This window comes from Sorex araneus, chromosome 3 (assembly GCF_027595985.1).
Source record: "Sorex araneus isolate mSorAra2 chromosome 3, mSorAra2.pri, whole genome shotgun sequence".
NCBI classification, from domain to species: domain Eukaryota; kingdom Metazoa; phylum Chordata; class Mammalia; order Eulipotyphla; family Soricidae; genus Sorex; species Sorex araneus.
The window spans coordinates 176,152,291-176,170,561 of NC_073304.1; the positions used below are offsets into that span (position 1 = coordinate 176,152,291).

Here is an 18,271-nt window from a genome sequence, read left to right on the forward strand (position 1 = left end):
GATGGAAATAATACAAGCAAGGAGCCAGGCAGGACAGGACAGCAGACTGGGGAGAGTCCAGATGAGCCTCCCTCCCAAATGAGCCCTCAGGACCAGCTCAGACTTAGAATCCAGTTTTGTCTTAACCCCAGTGGGGGGAGAACCAGACTTGAGAGGACCAGTCAGGCAGATGGACCACGGGGAGGAAGGATGTGACAGGAAAGTAGCAGCTACAGGACATTCTGTCCTAGGAACTCAGAGTTAAAAAAAAAAAAGTTAAAAAAATAAGTTAGAAAAAAAATAAGCCAAGGGGCTGAAGCAATAGTGACTCGCTGATTGGGTGCTTGCCTTGCATGCACCAGACCCAGGTTCAATGCCTGGTGTCCCACATGGGCCTCCAGGAATGCCAGGAGTTATTATTTTTTGCTTCTTGGGTCGCACCTGGCGATGCACAGGGGTTACTCCTGGCTCTGGACTCAGGAATCACTCCTGGCAGTGCTCTGGGGACCATATGGGATGCTGGGAATCGAACCTGAGTTGGCAGCGTGCAAGGCAAACGCCCTGCCTGCTGTGCTATCGCTCCAGCTCCACTAGGAGTTATTCTTAATGCAGAGCCAGGAGTCACTTTTGAGGACCGCTGGGTGTGACCCCCCAAAAAAAAGCCAAAAAAAAAAAAAAAAGCCAGGAGCGCTCCCTGAGCGTGCGATGCTAGGAGTAAACCCTGAGCATGGTCGGGTATGGGCCCCAAAGCAAAGCAAACCAAACCAACCCCAAAGAGACTCTTCAAAGCAATGCTGCACATTTTTGCTATCTGGCATGCCCTTCCCGACCTCCGTCCCTCCAGCTGCCTCCAGCATAGGGACACTGGCTAAACTCCGTGCGAAACTTTGGGAGGGACAGATTTCACTTTGGATAACTGCAAGAGAAAATAGGTGGGGGAAAGCCTCGTTAGTATCATGCAAAGCGCGTCGTAAATGCAGACCAATATTAAACCCGCCTGGGCCTTTCGTACAAGAGCCGGCCGGGGAACCTAATGTCCTGCGAACCCCGAGGCCTACGCATGCTCCGTCGACGAGGCGCGGCTCCGCCCCCTGGCCGGAAGTCGCGCGTTGTTGATTGTATTACGACCCTCGTAGCCCGAGTGCCTGACGACTGCCTCGCTTTACGACGACAACAAGCATGGCGGCCGCCAGCGGCCGGTTTGAAAGTGAGAGGAGCATCGCGGAGCGGAAGGAGCAGGCCCGGGCCGCCAGGGCGGAGGCGCTGCGCCAGGTACCGCCGCGTCCCGGAGGCTGCCCGGGCGGACAGAGCCCCGCAGTACCGCACGCCATCCGCGCCGGGGTCTCCGCGGGGACCCCAGACTCGGGGCGTTTCTCCCCGCCGGCGGCCCGGCCGGGGCTCCCGTTTCTCTCCTTGCAGTCTCTTTGCCCGTCCAGCCAGCGGCCGTGACAGTGCTAGCAGCATCGTTAGAAACGTCAGGGCTCGGGGGCTCACTCTCAGGGCCGCGCCCACGACCCTGGTGCGACCCTGGTCTCACCGCTCCGCCAGCCTTTACTGCCGGGGTCGAGGCGAACCAGCATCTGACCCAAACGGAAGACCCAGAAAACCCCGCCCCGCACCGGCTGGGACAGAAGTCTCTGTCCTCGCACAGTCACGGGGAGGACGGGGCTTGCGAACCGTCTGGGGCTGCCTTAGTACTTGGGAAGTAACGTCCGTTTACACACGGGTTTCTTTCATTTGCTTTTGGTGGTCAGTGGCCAACGCCAGGCCTGCTGGTCTCACCTGGACATGCTGGGGGGGCCCTGGCAGAGATCCCGCAGCCCCCTTGACTGCCATCCCCGTCCAGGGGGGTTGCTGTCGCTTATTGAAAACACGCTTAAATGCAGATAAGGAGGAAGGAGAACTGAGTGTGTTCAAAGTGGGTAAAGGGATGTACCTGATAACCTTTCAGTATCTGTATTGCAATCCATAAGGCAGAGAGACAGACAGACAGACACACACACACAGAGGAACGGAGAAAAGAGAGACTTGACATGGGAGGGGGAGGATGAGACTAGAGGGGAAACTGGGGACATTGGTGGGAAAGGTACACTGGTGAAGGGACAGGTATTGGAACATTAGCACTGTAGCACTGTCACACTGCCCTTTAGTTCATCGATTTGCTGAAATGGGCACCAGTACTGTTTCCATTGTGAGACTTGTTACTGTTTTTGGCATATTGAATATGCCACTGAGAGCTTGCCAGGCTCTGCCATGTGGGGAAGATACTCTGGTAGCTTGCCGGGCTCTCCGAAAGGGATGGAGGAATTGAACCCGGGTTGGCTGTATGCAAGGCAAACACCCTACCCACTGTGCTATCTTATAACGATATATATAATAATTATATATATATATATAAAACAATGTATATAACATATATGACAACTTTGTGACTGTATAGCTCACTGTGATTCAATTACAAAAAGAAAAGGAAGGAGAGAGAAGACAGAATGGCCTCAGCCAGACATGAAATGATTGGGGAAGGAGCAATGTCTGACTTCTCCACAGGAAGCAGCTTGGTTTCATAGCACTGTTTCATAGCACTTCGTCCAGTTGTTCATCGATTTGCTCCGAGCGGGCATCAGTCACGTCTCCATTGTGAGACTTGTTGTTACTGTTTTTGGCATGTCAAATATGCCACGGATAGCTTGCCAGCTCTGCTGTGCGGGCGAGATACTTTCGGTATCTTGCCGAGCTCTTAGAGAGAGACAGAGGACTTGAACTCGGGTCGGCCACGTGGAAGGCAAATGCCCTACTCGCTGTGCTATCACTCCAGCCCTTCCTGACTTATGCATAGGTGATACTGTATCTGAAAATTCTTTTACTCCAAGCAGTGCTCAGGGGGCCTGGGACCACTCTATGGTGGTGCTTGGCTGTTCTGCGATTACTCCACTTAGCATTGCTTTGTGGGATGAGGAACCACCAGCCCCCTAGGACTATACCCAGCGCTACCGAACATGTCTCTTTTCCAAGGTTGTAGGCTATGTAAACTGCCACATATTTTAGAGTAGGGCTGTTAGTACAGTTTGAGAAGGACCAAATATGGCTTAAAATGGTAGGAAGATCCTTTACGAAAAGCTTACTCTATTTCACTATTCATGAAAGAGCAGTAAAGTTTGACTCATTTGCTTTTTTTTTAGGAAGATAACTCTCCCTGATTCTTTTTTTTTTTTTTTTTGGCAAGTAAAAGATTGCAGATATAAGGCATGGAGATCTGGCTACCAGTTGCAGAGATCTAGGCCAGAGCAGTGGAATGGCGAACGGAAAGAGAATGAAGTCCTTTTGGAGACAGTGTCAGGAGAGGGGGAGATCTAGAAAAGGTGCCAAGGTTCCTGACAAGGCTGACTTACTACAGATTGGTGGCGTGATGTGAGATCAAGGAAAGGAGATCTGATTAGAATGGAGCCAGAATCCCTGAAGGTTGGGATGCCATTGCCCGTCCCTGAAAAATGCACTTGACCAGCTGAAGAATTACCGTGTGTGTCCCCATTCACAATTGTATTATTGTAGCACTGTCATCCTGTTGCTCATCAATTTGCTTGAGCGGGCACCAGTAAGGTCTCCATTGTGAGACTTGTTGCTGTTTTTGGCATATCAAATACGCCACGGGTAGCTTGCCAGGCTCTGCCATGCAGGTGGGATACTCCAGGTAGCTTGCCGGGCTACCCCATTCACAGCAGTGATCCCTACCGTGGAAGAGAAAGGAGTTTGTTTTTTTGTTTCTGTTTTCATCTGTACAATTTGGTGCAAATTCCTAGAAAGGAACATAAGAGTGAAGGGAACTCTACGAAAGTGGGGAAGTTTTTGTTCTTATTTTTTTGTTGTTGTTTCTTTTTTCTGAGAAGCCATTTGGATCAATTTTATTTTTTCCAGGCCAAAGCTAATTTTGAAAAAGAAGAAAGGTGCAAAGAACTTAAACGACTTCGGGGCGAGGATACTTGGATGCTTCCTGATGTGAATGAGCGGATCGAACAGTTCTCTCAGGTGAATTTTGTTTTATCGTTTGTTTGGATTTGGGGACAGGCGTTGCTTAATTCTTATTTTCCTTTCCTACAGTTTTAAGTCTATGCTATTTTGTATTTTTATGAGGTTATAACTGTAATTTTTTTCATAAATAGAAAAATGTATGCACACATTTGTATACACGTCTTTCTACACACACACATATATGTAATCTCAAACAAATTCACAAATAAAGCTAAAAGTTCCCTCATGTTTTTCACATGAGAGCTCTTAAGCTAAGTAATTTATTAGTAGTATTTATAGGAACATGAGATTTCTTTGAAGATCTTACTTATTTCATTATCTGCTTTGTCACACTTTATGAAATACTTTAGTTTTTTTGAACAGCTTTTTTTTCCCACCTCCAAATAATTTGTCTTAAAAGTAAAATTAAACTAAATTTTTTACCTCTTCAAAATGATTATTCATAGGAACACTCTGCAAAGAAAAAGAAGAAAAAAGACAAACATTCAAAAAAATCAAAGAAAGAGAAGAAGAAAAAGAGCAAGAAACAGAAATATGAAAAAAATGAGTCAACAGACAGTTCATCAGTAAGTATGCACTGGAACGAACCAAAATAGCCCCATGGGGAGAGCTGTATGTGAAAGAATAACGTGGGCTCGAGAGATGGTACAAGGCTAAGGTACATGCCTGGTGTGCCACAGACCCCAGCAAGCTCCCAAGCTCCCTGCACTACGGTGGCCCCGGGTGTTGTCCGCTTCACCCCTGGATGTCACCCAGTACTGCTGGGGTGGGTCTGGAGCCTCTGAGCTGTGCAGCGACAGCCTGGGTGGTCTCTGGCATCAAAGCCCTAAGCAGCACCAACCCTGGCCCCTGACACTCACCCGCTGGCGGGTTAGCAGAGAATCAGCCAGAGGGTCCCCGTGTTTCCTGAGAACTGCTTGGGAAGTCTTCCTGATCTCCCCAAAAGGGAATAATGGATGGGGACATACACAGAAGTTCTGTATATTTCACACAAGTCAAGTACTCACTAAAATTGCTTTTAAGTTACTTTGATTTAAACTTTCTAAAATTAAAAGCCAAATTATATAGAAGCAAAACAAGAATGTTTAATAGGTAGTTTGCAGATTGGAGAATTTAATCTTTCTGCTCAATGTCCTTAGAGCTCTGAAGATGAGTGGGTTGAGGCAGTTCCAGCCCAGCCTCCTGCCAAGGAAAAGGCCTGGAAAATAAAAGATGGAAAGTCAGAGGAAGAAGGCCACCAGGATGTTCAGGTATGAGTCTAAATGCAGATATAAATTAAGAATTGTCAACATGGGTTGGAGCCATAGGATAGTGGGGAGGGTGCTTGCTTTGCATGCAGCCCACTTGGGCATACCATATGGTTTCCCCCTTCCCCCCCCCACCCCCCCCACCGTGTACTGCCAGGAATGAGTCCTGACTGCAGAGCCAGGAGTAACCCCTGAGCACTGCCAGTTGTGGCTTAAAAGAAAAAAATAACAACAGTGAAATTTTAAGAGCAGATACATGGGGAAATGAAAGGCTTATTATTTCTTCAGTAGTCAAGTTTGTGAGCACATGCTCCTGGTGTACTTATTGGCAGAGATGCTTCATGAGCCTGCAGCTTCCTGGGAGAGGTGAGCGCTGGTTCCTGGCTTTCAGCTGCCCAAGGGTCCCTGGCTCTTAGCTGCGCTCTGGTCCCTGGCTTTCAGCTGTCCACTGTCCTGGAAATTTGGGCCTGTTGAGGTTGTTTCAATGACTTAGAATTTTCATAAAACTTTGGATCTGTAAAATTATATTTAAAAATACACAAAATACTATTATAAATAGTTTCAATATTTTAAATTCATGCTGTAGTGGCCCATGAAATTCTTCTCTTTTCGCTGGTATCAAAAGGTCAGAAGCAACCACGATTAAGGGCTTCCTCCCTCTGGTTGTCACTGGAGAGTGAGCTTCCCTCTGCGCTGTTCTTGTGTCCGCCTTTCTGGGTGAGGAACGTTGCTGTTTCTCTTTACTTCCCACCCTGCTCTTCTTAGTGGTGCTCGCCATCTAGATGTCACAGTTTGGGGGGGATGGTTTGTATGTGTTGAAGAATGCATGTCATGCCCACGCAGAAGAGAGCACTGTGGAAGGAGTTGTGTCTGAGTGCCTGTCACCGGTCAGTCCTGGGCTGGACGCATGCTCTTGTGAGTTCTGGTTCAGTTCTTTACATTCAGATCAAAGTGACTCTGCTTACTTGTTTTGTTTTTTAACAGAGGGATGAGTGGATGACCGTCGATTTTATGTCTGTTAAGACTGTGTCATCGTCGTCACTCAAAGCTGGAAAGGAAATTAGAAGGAAAATAGAGCAGGAAAAGGCCCAGGCACTTGAACAGGTAACTGGGTATAGAAATGCACTTGAACAGGTATAGAAATGCTTGGCATTTTCAAGAAATGCTTCAACAGGTAACTGAGTATAGAAATGCTTGTTATTTTCGATAAATGCTTGAACAGATAATTAAATGTCATTTTTTTCTTATTTGACTTTAATCAACTATTAAGAGCTGTACAATATAGTTTTACTTGTAAGTTTTTTCTTTGTTTTTAAATGGTATGTAATAAAATTAGTGAGAACACCTTGAAAAGGAGATATAAATTCTTTTAAAACAAGTTTCCCATAGGAAGTCAGGATATTTATATGTATACATATATTTTAAATTGTAGTTTATTTAACATTATATTACTGTTAATTACCATGGTTTTGACGAACAAAGTTACAGCTCCTTCTCACCCCCAAAGTGCCCACACCACCACTGTCCTTGGTCACCTGGAGTCCTTCTCTTCCTCCCCTCTCTGCCCTCACAGCAGTGCTTGGTAATCTCAGTTCTGCAATCAAAGACCAAGAGTTTGTTCTTTTTCAGTGTTATCTATTCCCTCTTTTATATCTCTATATAATGCAGAGGAGTAACACCATCTGATATTTGCTTCTTTCCTTCTGACTTACTTCACATAACATGGTGTCCTTCAGTTTCAGCCAAATTGCATGAACAGCTACATGGTATTCTATTGTGGACATATCCCATGACATATCCCAGATCTAGTCAGCTGTCAGTGAACATTTGGGCTGTTGCCATGTGCTGTGCATATGTCTTTTTGAAACAGTGTCTTTATGTTTTGGGGGTAGGGTATAAGGAAGCACTATTCATTATTTATTTATTTATTTATTTTGCCATATCTGGCAGTGCTCAGGAACTATTCCTGTTCTGTGCTCAGGAATCACTCCTGGTGGTGATTAGGGGACCATTTACAGTGCTTGAGATCAAACAGGGGTCAGCTGCAAGGGCCTTCATCCCTGTATTCTCTCCCTGGCCTTAGTTCTTAGCCTTGTGAGGAATATCCATTCTGAGTCAGCCCACATTCCCCAGCCACAGTGAGTGAGGGGCCCTATTCCTCAGCATCCCCACCAGCGCTAGCAGTTTCCAGTCTCATACATGCAGTTCCACCGGAGTGCGATGGCTATCCATTGTTAGGATTTGCATTTCCCTGAAAACAAGTGGGAACACGCTTTCGGTGCCTCCTGGCCGCTTGTTTGTCTTCAGGGAAGTGTGTTTTTCTTGAAGTCAGCATAAAAGTAAACCTCGCTGCACGGTCTCAAGCGAATGTTGCTCGACTCAGCATTGAACTTGGTTATTAGCTCCGACTCCACAGGGTTTGGGTTTGAGACTGTGCGGTCTGAAGCTCTCCAAGGTGAGAATTCACTGTAAACTTCACTTGTTGATGGGTAGCAGTTGGCAGAAGTGACCACCGTTCTTTCAGGGAGTCACCTCATAGGCTCAGAAACAGGGTCTGTGCTATTTTATCTCATAGTTGCGGAGCACTAAGTAGAGGAGAGTATCAGGCTAGCTTGGTCCTGAGAGCTGCTAACAGCAGACTTAGATCCTTCAAGACTACATCTAGCAGATATTTAACAGGTTTGCAGGGAGTGCCTAAGCAGCGCTCAGGGGGTCCGGGGACCATTCTGGTGGCTGTTTCGGTGTTTAATTGGGAGCCATCCTGGCCATCCTTGGCTCCCAGCAGTACCGAGAGGCCTGTGGGTGCTGGGGAAATCTGAGGCTTCTGCTTCCAAAGACTGTGCTCCAGGCTTCTGAGCCACCCCCGACCCTGCTGATAGATTCACTTTGAATTTTAATGGTCTTATTTTGGGGGGGGGGGGCTGGAGCGATAGCACAGCGGTTGGACTTTCGCCTTTCATGTGACCAACCCGAGTTCGATTCCTCCACCCCTCTCGGAGAGCCCAGCAAGCTACCGAGAGTATGGAGCCCTCGAGGCAGAGCCTGGCAAGCTACCCGTGCGTATTGGATATGCCAAAAACAGTAACAGTAAGTCTCTCAATGAGAGATGTTACTGGTGCCCACTCGAACAAATCGACGAGCAATGGGATGACAGTGACAGTGATTTTTGGGGGAGATCATTTCAGCCTGCTTGGGAACCACACAAAGCCTTTGTAAAGAGGTGCCATTTTCCTGGTCCCTTAGTATTTTTTGTTGGGTCCGGGGGAGTCTCAGTACTGCATACATTTTCACGATCATTGTCAGGAAGTGATCTCTGAGCCCAGAGCCGGGAGTGAGCTCTGGGTGTGACCCCCAGGCTTTAGTTTTTTTCCTTGGGCGGGGACAGGGTTGTGGCGGCAATAAAAGCGTTGAATGAATGAGTGAAAATTTAGATATTTTTTTCATGAAAGTTGTAAAAAGGCATGTCTTGGGTATTTAAATATTTGTCCAAGGTTATAACTGTGAACTGTCTCTGGTTTGTTATCAATATATTTTATGGTGAGTTGTTTGTAAGTGGTGATTTTTGAAAATGTTTTGTTCTAGTCTAGACTTCAGGAAAGAGAACTGAACCCCTACTGGAAAGATGGGGGAACGGGGCTGCCTCCAGAAGACAGTGGGGAGCCATCGACTATGAAAGGTACCTCTGTATTTGCTTGTGTTTCCCCGGGCACCTCTTATGACTTGCTATTCCAAAGGAAATAACTTGAGTGGGTTGGCAAGATGGTTATGGATTATAAAAATGCAAAATAGGGACCAGAACAATAGTACGGCAGATAGCATCCTGAGACCTTGAACATGGCCAACCTGGGTTCCAGCCCGGGCTTCCCATGTCCCATACGGTCCCCCGAGCCCTGCTAGGAGTGGTCCCTGAGCACAGAGTGAGGAGTAATCTCTGAACACAAACCAAAACAAACTCAAACAAAAATCACAAAATAAATGCATATTAATCCATATCAGATATTGATAATTGTTAGCTCTAAATCTTACCAATAGTTCTTTAGATATTTCTTTTTTTTTTTGCTTTTTGGGTCACACCTGGCGAGGCACAGGGGTTACTCCTGGCTCTGCACTCAGGAATTACCCCTGGCGGTGCTCAGGGGACCATATGGGATGCTGGGATTTGAACCCGGGTCGGCTGCGTGCAAGGCAAACGCCCTACTCGCTGTGCTATCTCTCCAGCCCCTAGATATTTCTTTTTGATGCTGTAATTTATCTTGGGGTCCTATCAAGCAGTGCTCAGGGGTGTCTGGGGTCTTTCCCAGTGATACTTAGCTTGAGTCTGTGGCCCCGCCAGGCCCCCCCACCCCCACCCCCCGGCCATATCAAAGGTGACCACGGTGTGTAGGGCAGTGCCCCTGTCTGACTTACAGTTCTGGCCTCAGGCCAGACTGGTCTTCTCTGTAACTGCTTGCTGACCACCCGGTATGAGATTTCAGGTTTCACATTAGGAGAGCCTGTGGGTTGATGGCTCAAGCTGTAGTATGTGCACTTTGGAAGATGATTTTATTTCATTGTTTTGGTTTTTGGGACTACTCCCAGGGGTTCCCAGAGGCTACTCTTGGGGAACACTCCTGCCTGTTCTTGGGAAGCCATGTGGTTCCTGGGGTCAAATCTGGGCCTCCTGCGTGTGTAGCATCTACCCCAGACCAGTGGATTCTCTCCAGCCTGGGAGGTTATTGTGTGTTTTCTTTGGGGGCCACATTTGGCTTGGCAGTTGCTCAGTCATTGCTTCTGGCTCTGCACTGTCTACTGGTGGAGGTGCTCAGGGGGTCACTTGGGGTGCCAGGGCTTGAGCCGTGTGCCGTGTGTGTAAGGGAGTCGGGATGCATGCCAGACAGTAACCCACCCACTAACCCACCCACTGTGTTTTCTCTTCAGCCCTAGAAGATTATTTCGATTATGATCTTTTTGGGGGTAAAAGTGACCAAGTATGTAGTTTTATTCCTGGTAAAGATTTTATATTTGAGTTTCTATTTTGAATGGATTATTTTGAAATTAGTAATAGTATATCACTATACTACTATTAATAATAGTGCCAATAACTTTCTATAAGAAAATGTAACAAAAACATTACAATATAGATGAAAGAAAAAAAAAAAGAAGAAAGTGTAACAAGTTTTTTGTCTGAGCCAGAACTCCAGGGCTGGAGCATATGCAGCACCTCATAACCCCAACCCCTGCCAGGGGCAGCCCTTGGGCATCGGTCTGGGAGTAGCCTGTGCCCATCAGTGTAGCTAAAAATCCCCACTAAAAAAGCAGGAAACTCAAACAAGTACTACATCTGTAAATGTCATGAAAATTATAAGAATTTTCTTCTTATCTTCAGGATCTCCTCTTTGCAGCATTAGTGAAATTGGTACTGACCTTAGGATACTGCTGTTATTTTCCAGCAGATGGAGACAAATATTTATGTCGCAAATCATATCTGAATACATAAATACAAATATGCCATTAAGGGCTCCAGCAGTAACTGAGTGAAGATCTTATTTCAATTGTAATCCATTCTAGTTACACAGATTCCAGTGTGGTGGATTATGATGGTACCTTCTCGTCCTGGTGATTTATCACTAGCATGTTTTTTCGGTTTTGTGTATAGTTATTGTCTTGGTTGTGAGAGGTCAGCTCAGCTGCTGCTCCCGAGTCCTGGCAGGTGGAAGCGTGAGGCCTCTGGGCTGTGTCAGAACCAGAGACTTGGGCTCAGTGCCGCCAGGCAGGTCTGCCCCGCACACGCCTGGCAGATACTCCAGCACTAGCGACGTGTTTATGTAGCTGTGTCCCTAGAGCTTCCTTACAGTATTTTATAGTGATCCCTGAGCACAGAGCCAGGAGTAAGCCCAATGCACTGCCAGGTGTGACTCTGAAGCCCTCCCCCCAAAAAAAAACCTCAAAATTGTATATGTTCAAGGAATCATTTATAATGCTTGTTATAGAAAATATTAATTTTATTGTGCTACATGAAAAGTGTAACTGACATTTAATATTGGAATTTAGTTTCAGTAGTAGAAGATGGTGGTTTAAGCTGGCTAAGGAAATCTTATCAAAGAATGAAGGAACAGGCTGAGAAACAAAATAGAAATTTTGAAGATGTCGTAGCTGAAAGATATGGGGTAAGTATTGCTTTGAGGGAGATCTACAGTCTTCAGAGTTCTAGGAGAATTTACATGTTTTTCTCTTTGTCACAGTCTTATCTAATGAGACATTTTGAGTAGAATTGCTATTCAAATCCATATGCTGCCAGTAGACTTCTTGCTTTTCATTATTACATAAAATTTTGTACCATATTTTTATGGGCAAATGAATAGACAATTTAAGCATGCAGAGTTCAGGTGTGCATTGTTTCCTGTGAAAATATTGTTTCTCATTGTGAGAATCTGAATGCCACAGGACAGGACAGCCTCCATGCCGTGCACCCCCAGAGGTGAGCCACTGCAGAAATGTTGGCGTGTGTCCGAGTTCTTGCCGAACCCCAGAGTCTAGGTTATATCCTGAATTCTGGAATGTGCTGTCTTTCTGAGGCAAGTAGGGCTGTGTGGCAGCGTGTGGCCCTTCAGAGCTGGTCTCTGTTCACCACCACCCTTGCATTATCCCTTCAGAGCCAGCTCTCCGTTCACTACCCTTGTGTTATCTGTTGTAGTTGCATCTGATTTCTCTTCTCATTCTTACTTAATTTGAAGAAAATAAATCTAGAAAGATACACTAGTTTGAAAATAATAGGCAATCAATTACTGAATCACTGTCATCCCGTTGTTCATCGATTTGCTCGAGCAGGTGCCAGTCACTTCTTCATTTGTCCCTGTTGTGTGCTAGCGTAGCATAATGGCATCTGCTCTGCTCGCTCTAGGAACACGAAGAGCACGTTGTTGTTACTGCTTTTGGCATATCAATTATGTCATGGGTAGCTTGCCAGGCTCTGCTGTGCGGGGGGGGGCGGGGGGAGGGTAAAAAAATAAAAATTCAAATAAAGAGATCACACAGCCGCAGATGCAGCCGTGTGCTCCAGGGAAAATGGCATCACTCTCTTCCAGGAACTTTGTTTTATAGTCTCTGGATCTTGGCCGTTGATGAGATTACATGGTGCTGGGTGGTGGCGGGGGGAGGAGTTTGTGGGTATTACTGCCAAGCTACTGGAAAATTTGGGATCTGGGTGGAGGAGGCCCAATCCTGATCTGAGTAGGCATGGAAATCTCAGCCACGGGTCCCGCATCCTGGGTTCCTCCGTTGGTTCCTTCATGGGTGAGACTCATCCGAGCATGTAAAGAATGGCCTTGAGCAACCAAAAAAAAAAATTAGTCTTTTGCTTTAAGAGTCTGTGAATATTTTGATATATTAATTAAAAAAAATTTTTTGTTTCTCCTTTCTTTTGGAGTGGGGCATATCCACTGCTTGGGATTGGTGCTCAGGGTCACTCCTGTTGGGGCTCAGGGGATTGTGTGGTGCTGGGAATTGAATCTGGCCCCCTGCATGAAGTCTGAGTGGTCGCCCATTGAGCTATCTTTCCGGCCCCTTCCTTCTTTTTCTTTTGAACACAGTTTTATAGCTGTAGACTGACAGAATCTATCCTGCTGCTTCCACTTACTTAGTTGAATACCAGTAAGTACCTACATTCTAATATTTATATATGGAGCAATAGCACAGCGGTTGGGCGTTCGCCTTTCACACGGCCGACTTGTGTTCGATTCCTCTGCCCCTCTTGGAGAGCCTGGGAAGCTACCGAGAGTATTTCGCCTATGCTGCAGAGCCTGGCAAGCTACCCGTGCGTATTGGATATGCCAAAAACAGTAACAAAAAGTCTCTCAACGAGAGACGTTACTGGTGCCCGCTCAAACAAATCTATGAGCAATGGATGACAGTGACATATACATATATATATATTTATAAGTCGGCCGCATGCAAGCAAGTGCCCTACTTATGGTGCCTCTCTCTGGCCCCACAGATCTCTTTTAAATGTTTGATGACTTATTTAATTTTTTTTTTTTTTTTGCTTTGTAGTCAATGGAAATATTTCAGTCAAAATTAGAAGAAGCCAAGAAGACTGCGTCAGCAAAAGAAGATTATGGACGAGAACGGTGGAGGAAGCCAACGTACTCTGATAATGCGCCAAGTCGTCAAGAAACTAGAGGATCAGACCCGTTGAAGTGTAACAGAAGTTCAAGGGACAGATGTGGCACAACCAGTCTTGCAGATGACATCCGTGAGCAGAAGTTTAGTGGAGATGAGAAAGATAGTAGACGTGGATCTGTAGATGCCTGTGGAAGAGGCACTGGTCCAAGGCAAAGTCAAGACTTTTCTTCTCTTGGAACTAGGAAACCCAAGTTCCTCAGACCCTCCGACGATGAAGAATTGTCATTTCCCCACAAGAGCCGACACGCGGAGCCTCCCTGGTCTTTTGCACGCTGTGGGTTTCGGAAACCCGGTGAGAACAGTGAAGAAAGTGTGGCAGCCTGGACTCAATCTGAGCGCAGGGAGGCGGACACAAAGCGTTCAGAGCCAAAGCCAGCAGAAACCGGCCCCACGGCTGACTGTCAGCGCCTTTCAGACATGAGAGGAAGGTCCCCGGGTGCGGGCCCAAGAGGTGACCACATGAAGCATCACCGGCAGGACCCCGAGCCCCTGTCTGCTGGGTATTTGTTCATATTCTTTCTTAGCTGACTCAGGATCCAGAGAACCGTAATGTCCTTTGTAGATCAGCTACTGGCCACGTATATTTTGCATACTTATCTATTCTTAAAATATGAAATATTTTATAATTTATCATATAGGATATAGTTTCAGTTTATGATGCCAGTGACCTGTTTCTTAGGTTTGATGGCAGAGAGGATACACAAAATGAGCAATTCTGTGTTTGCATTTTATGGATTGTATTTCGTTTCCATTTAACATTTGTTGCAGGGGCCAGGCCTCAGGTTGCTGAGGGACTGGTCCCAGCCTGGTGCTTGGGGATCGCTCCTGGTGGTGCTCAGGGGCCCCTGTGGTGCCAGGGATTGAGCCTAGGGCTTCTGCACGTGGAATATTTGCTCCAGCCCATCGAGCTATCTTCCCGGCCCCAATTTAGTTTTATTTAACAAAAAGAGCTGGCGAATTCAATAGCTGTATTTGCCCAAAATTTCTTGCTGTTTTGCAGTTTAAAATAAATGAGTTAATAACCCTCGTAAGAGGGTTGGTGCAGGAAATATTTTGGCAGATCTTGTTGCCACTGCCATATTGCTTTCAGAGGAAATGATTGCTCAGTATAGCGTAATTGTAGTCATTGCATAGCTGCGGGATGTCTAGGAGATTAAAGACAAATGCGCTGCCATAACCCCAATTTGAAATGAAAGGGTACGTGGGCAGTCCTCTGGGGAAGCATGAGTTAGGCTGGTGATTCGGCAGAAAAAGAAAGAAACCACCTCATCAATTGGTAAGTTCTAAAGACGTTATAGAGTTTCTGTTTTGTTGTCTTGGTTTGGGCCACTCCCACGCGTCCTGGGAGCGGACCCTTACTCTTAGCTGAGGGGCCTGGTGGTGGGCCGTGTGCCTTGCCCTCTGTGCTGTGTAGATGCCAGGGTTCTGGGAGACTCCGTTGGTAGAATAGGAAATGCAGGTTGGGGGAGGCGGTCAAACTGTGCTCACTTGAATGATCCTTAAAATATTTTGGGGGCCGGAGAGATAGTACAGTGAGCAGTGAGCAGGGTGCTCGGCTTGCTTGCAATGGGTCAGTTGCATGCAAGGTTCAAACCCTGGCACCGCCTGTGGTCCCCCGGGCCTGCCAGGAGTGATCCCCAACCACAGGGCCAAGTGCGGCCCTAAAACACAATTTTTTTTTTTTTCCAATAGCAGACAAACAGCAAGAGGTTTTCACAAACGACGGAATTGAGTGGTGTTAGGAGGCAATGGTGCCGAGCTGTGGTCTGTTAAATCATGTTTTAATGACCCCTGGAAGCTAGGGATTGGAAAGCAGAGTGCATCGCTTTCAGTGGGAAGCAGATGTGGGACTGAGGGACTGAAAATCCCGGTCTAAGGGGCTGCGGCTTAAGCGAAGGGGCACAGTGGGGGTTAGGGAACGTCTGAGCCTGTGGGCGCGAGTTGCACTGAGTGCACTTCACCCAGGAGCGCTCCGAGGGCCGGTGGACAGTTACTCGTCCCTGCGTGCTCCTCACGGAGGCAGAGTTCATGACACAGTCTCATGGTTCTTAGTTCATCTGTTCTGTAACTGCTTTATATTTTTATGTCATCTTTCAAGTGTAAGATTGATACACCCATAACACAGACAGTTGCCAAAAAGCTGCATTTTCTATCTGAGGATGGGATTCTTGTAAACTCTGTTGGTTTTGCTGTTACAAGTGGTTTGGGACTTTCTGTGAATTCCATGATCAGTGTAGAGGGAAGAACAGTGCAGGAGTCTTCTCCACACTGTCATGAGAGAAAGGAAACAAACAAGCCACAGGGCTGGAGAGGCAGTGCAGGGCTTCGGGCACCCTCGCCGCATCCCAGCCCCGAGCTCCATATCCTCCAGTGCTCAGGCTTGGGCTGTGCCTGGCGGTGCTTAGGGGCGTTCCTCGTTCTCTGCTACAAGTGCCCCTTCATTGTGCTCAAGGGACCCTGTGTGGTGCCTGGGATACGAAACAGGGTTGGGTGCATGCCAGGTAAGCACCTTCCCTCCTGCCTTGTCTCCCCAGCAGCCAGTGATTGGCATGTCTGTACGTCTGGGTGTGGACTGGCTTTTTACTTTCTTTGTTCTGTTTTGTTTTTGGCTATACCCACCTGTGCTTGGGTCTGACTCCCGGCTCTGTGCACAGGGATCACTCCTGGTGGGACCTGGGGGGCCGTATGGGATGCCAGGGATTGAACCCAGGTCAGCCACTAGCAAGACAAGCACCCTACCTGCTGTATTGTCACTTGGCCCCCAAATCGGCATGTTATTACAGGTGATGTTTTCTGGCATTTTCAAGATCATTTATTTATTTATTTTAGAGAAGCAAACGCAAAATAGTTTATTGAAAGAACTTTAGAGAAATATGAGGGCAGGGGATATATATATATATATATATATATACACATATATATATGTGTGTGTGTGTGTGTGTGTACAGGGGTGTGAGAGGAGAGAGTGGGGAGGGAGGAGAGAGGAGAGAGGTGAGAGGAGAGAGAGGGAGAAGAGAGAGAGGTGATGAGAGACAGAGAGAGAAAAAATGAGAGGGAGAGAGAGGGAGGAAGGGAGGTATCGGCAGGGTGCTCACAGGCTGGCCTGCACTCTGATGGACCTTCATATTCTTTCAGAGTCTCCTGTAGCTTGTCTCTTCCCTGGGTTTTATGGGGACCACGTGCAGCAGAACTGGGCTCCGTTCCCATTGGTCCCCTGCCGGTGAGTGTGTGTCCGGCTGGCCCATGCCCTGACCTGCTGTCGAGGCGGTTGGGGCCATGCCCACGGGTGCCTGTGCAAGTCCAGGGACCCAGCTGGGGCCTTGCACATGCGAGACATGTGAGGCATCCCTTGGAACTGTATCCCTGGCCCCAATTGTTTATTTTTATTTTCATTAACTAGCCAACTTTGCTTTTTGTGTTATTTGTGAAAGTGCTTTCTATTGGTCACAAGACTTAAGTAATTCATGATTTGTAAATTTCTCTTTTTCTTCTTTCTTCACATTCACTTCTTTTCCATCAGTTAATTTGAGTCTGTTTCCCCCCTGCAGAATTCATAATTTCTGTGGTGGTGTTACTTTGTTTTCATTTGTTTTGGGGCCACACCCGGCAGTGCTCAGGGATCACGCCTGGTGGTGCTTATTGGGTGCCAGGGATCAAACCTGGGTCAGCTTTGTGCAAGGCAAACGCCCTAGGTGCAGTAATGCTGCTCTGGTCCTTTGTTGTGTTATTGCAGTGACCGGGGCTCACATACCCTTGCTGGTCATTGGTCATGGTGCTCACTGTGGGGGTAACGGCAGGAGGGGGAATGGTGGGAGCATTTGCACATGTCAGCTTCAGGGCTTGAGTGTGTGCAGTTGAAGTGGTGTCTGCACCCATGTGGGTGCAGTGCCCACGCGGGTCACCTTGAGTCATGCGCTTGGGGGAATTGCGCCTCCTGGGCTGTATGCTGGTATTTGCATACTGTGCTAGCAGAGCCACAGGGATTGTGCCTGACATCTGCAGGACTGTGCCCCAAGTCTGACGAAACACTTGCAGTGCAGGCGTTACCAGCCACCGAGCTGCCCCTGCAGCCCCACTTTCAGTCTTAGGGTAATGAATGTTGGCGTATCGCTCTTGCCCTTGGCCCTCTCGAAGCCCCATGATAATCTTAGGTAGCCAGAAAGTCCTTGAGAGTATCCTATGTGACTAAGATCCTTAAGCTTATTATTATTAATTATTAAAAGTAAGGCACGGGTATATATTTTTTATTTTGCTGGAGCATATACTAGCTGTGTGTTTTAAGGAGTTGGACACTGGCAGTGGTTATGTAATATAAACCCAAACTGCAGTGACGTATTGTTTGGGTTTTGCAAAGTTGATAACAGGAACTAACCCATTTCATGTAACGGTTTAGCCTTTGAGTGCCATTTTTGCCATAATTGTTCGAGTAACCTGGAAGGACAGGGGAAGGAGAGTGTGAAGCTGTGTGTGGTCATAAGATCCAGGCACAAGAATGAGAATCCCAGAACAAGTGGGGGAAAAAAAAGAACAATTAAAGGGAGTTGCTCTGTGGACACAGCCATATATTTTAATAATGGTGTTTTATTTTTTAAAGCATCTGATTTTTGATATTTTATCTCCATTAAACATGTCAGTGTCCATTAGCATTGAAAATACTGGTAGTGTAAGATGTCTGTAGGATTCTTGGATCTCATCACTTTATCTACTGCTTTCATCCTACTTCCTCGTAGGAGACCTCTGGACAGGAAGAAACTGTCAGGGTGCAGATTCCGTGACAGACAGGTGCCTCTTGGGATGGGCCTTTGAAATTTCAGTTGCTTCCTGGAAACCAGCTCTGGCTGGTCCTCACCATCCTGCAT

The 18,271-nt window shown here is 46.9% G+C and overlaps 1 protein-coding gene across 2 annotated transcripts in view; it reads left to right on the top strand.

Annotated features, from left to right (window-relative positions):
• Window positions 1-1,130: 1,130 nt before the first annotated feature.
• CWF19L2 (CWF19 like cell cycle control factor 2) overlaps window positions 1,131-18,271 on the top strand; it is a 59,545-nt gene continuing 42,404 nt past the window's right edge. For both annotated transcript variants that reach the window (XM_055133693.1, XM_055133695.1), the window contains exons 1-8: window positions 1,131-1,251; window positions 3,892-4,002; window positions 4,452-4,571; window positions 5,145-5,255; window positions 6,237-6,356; window positions 8,835-8,928; window positions 11,283-11,398; window positions 13,281-13,912. In XM_055133693.1, coding sequence (XP_054989668.1) covers window positions 1,159-1,251; window positions 3,892-4,002; window positions 4,452-4,571; window positions 5,145-5,255; window positions 6,237-6,356; window positions 8,835-8,928; window positions 11,283-11,398; window positions 13,281-13,912 — 1,397 coding nt within the window. In that variant the 5' untranslated portion in view covers window positions 1,131-1,158. The remainder of the gene's footprint in view (window positions 1,252-3,891; window positions 4,003-4,451; window positions 4,572-5,144; window positions 5,256-6,236; window positions 6,357-8,834; window positions 8,929-11,282; window positions 11,399-13,280; window positions 13,913-18,271) is intronic.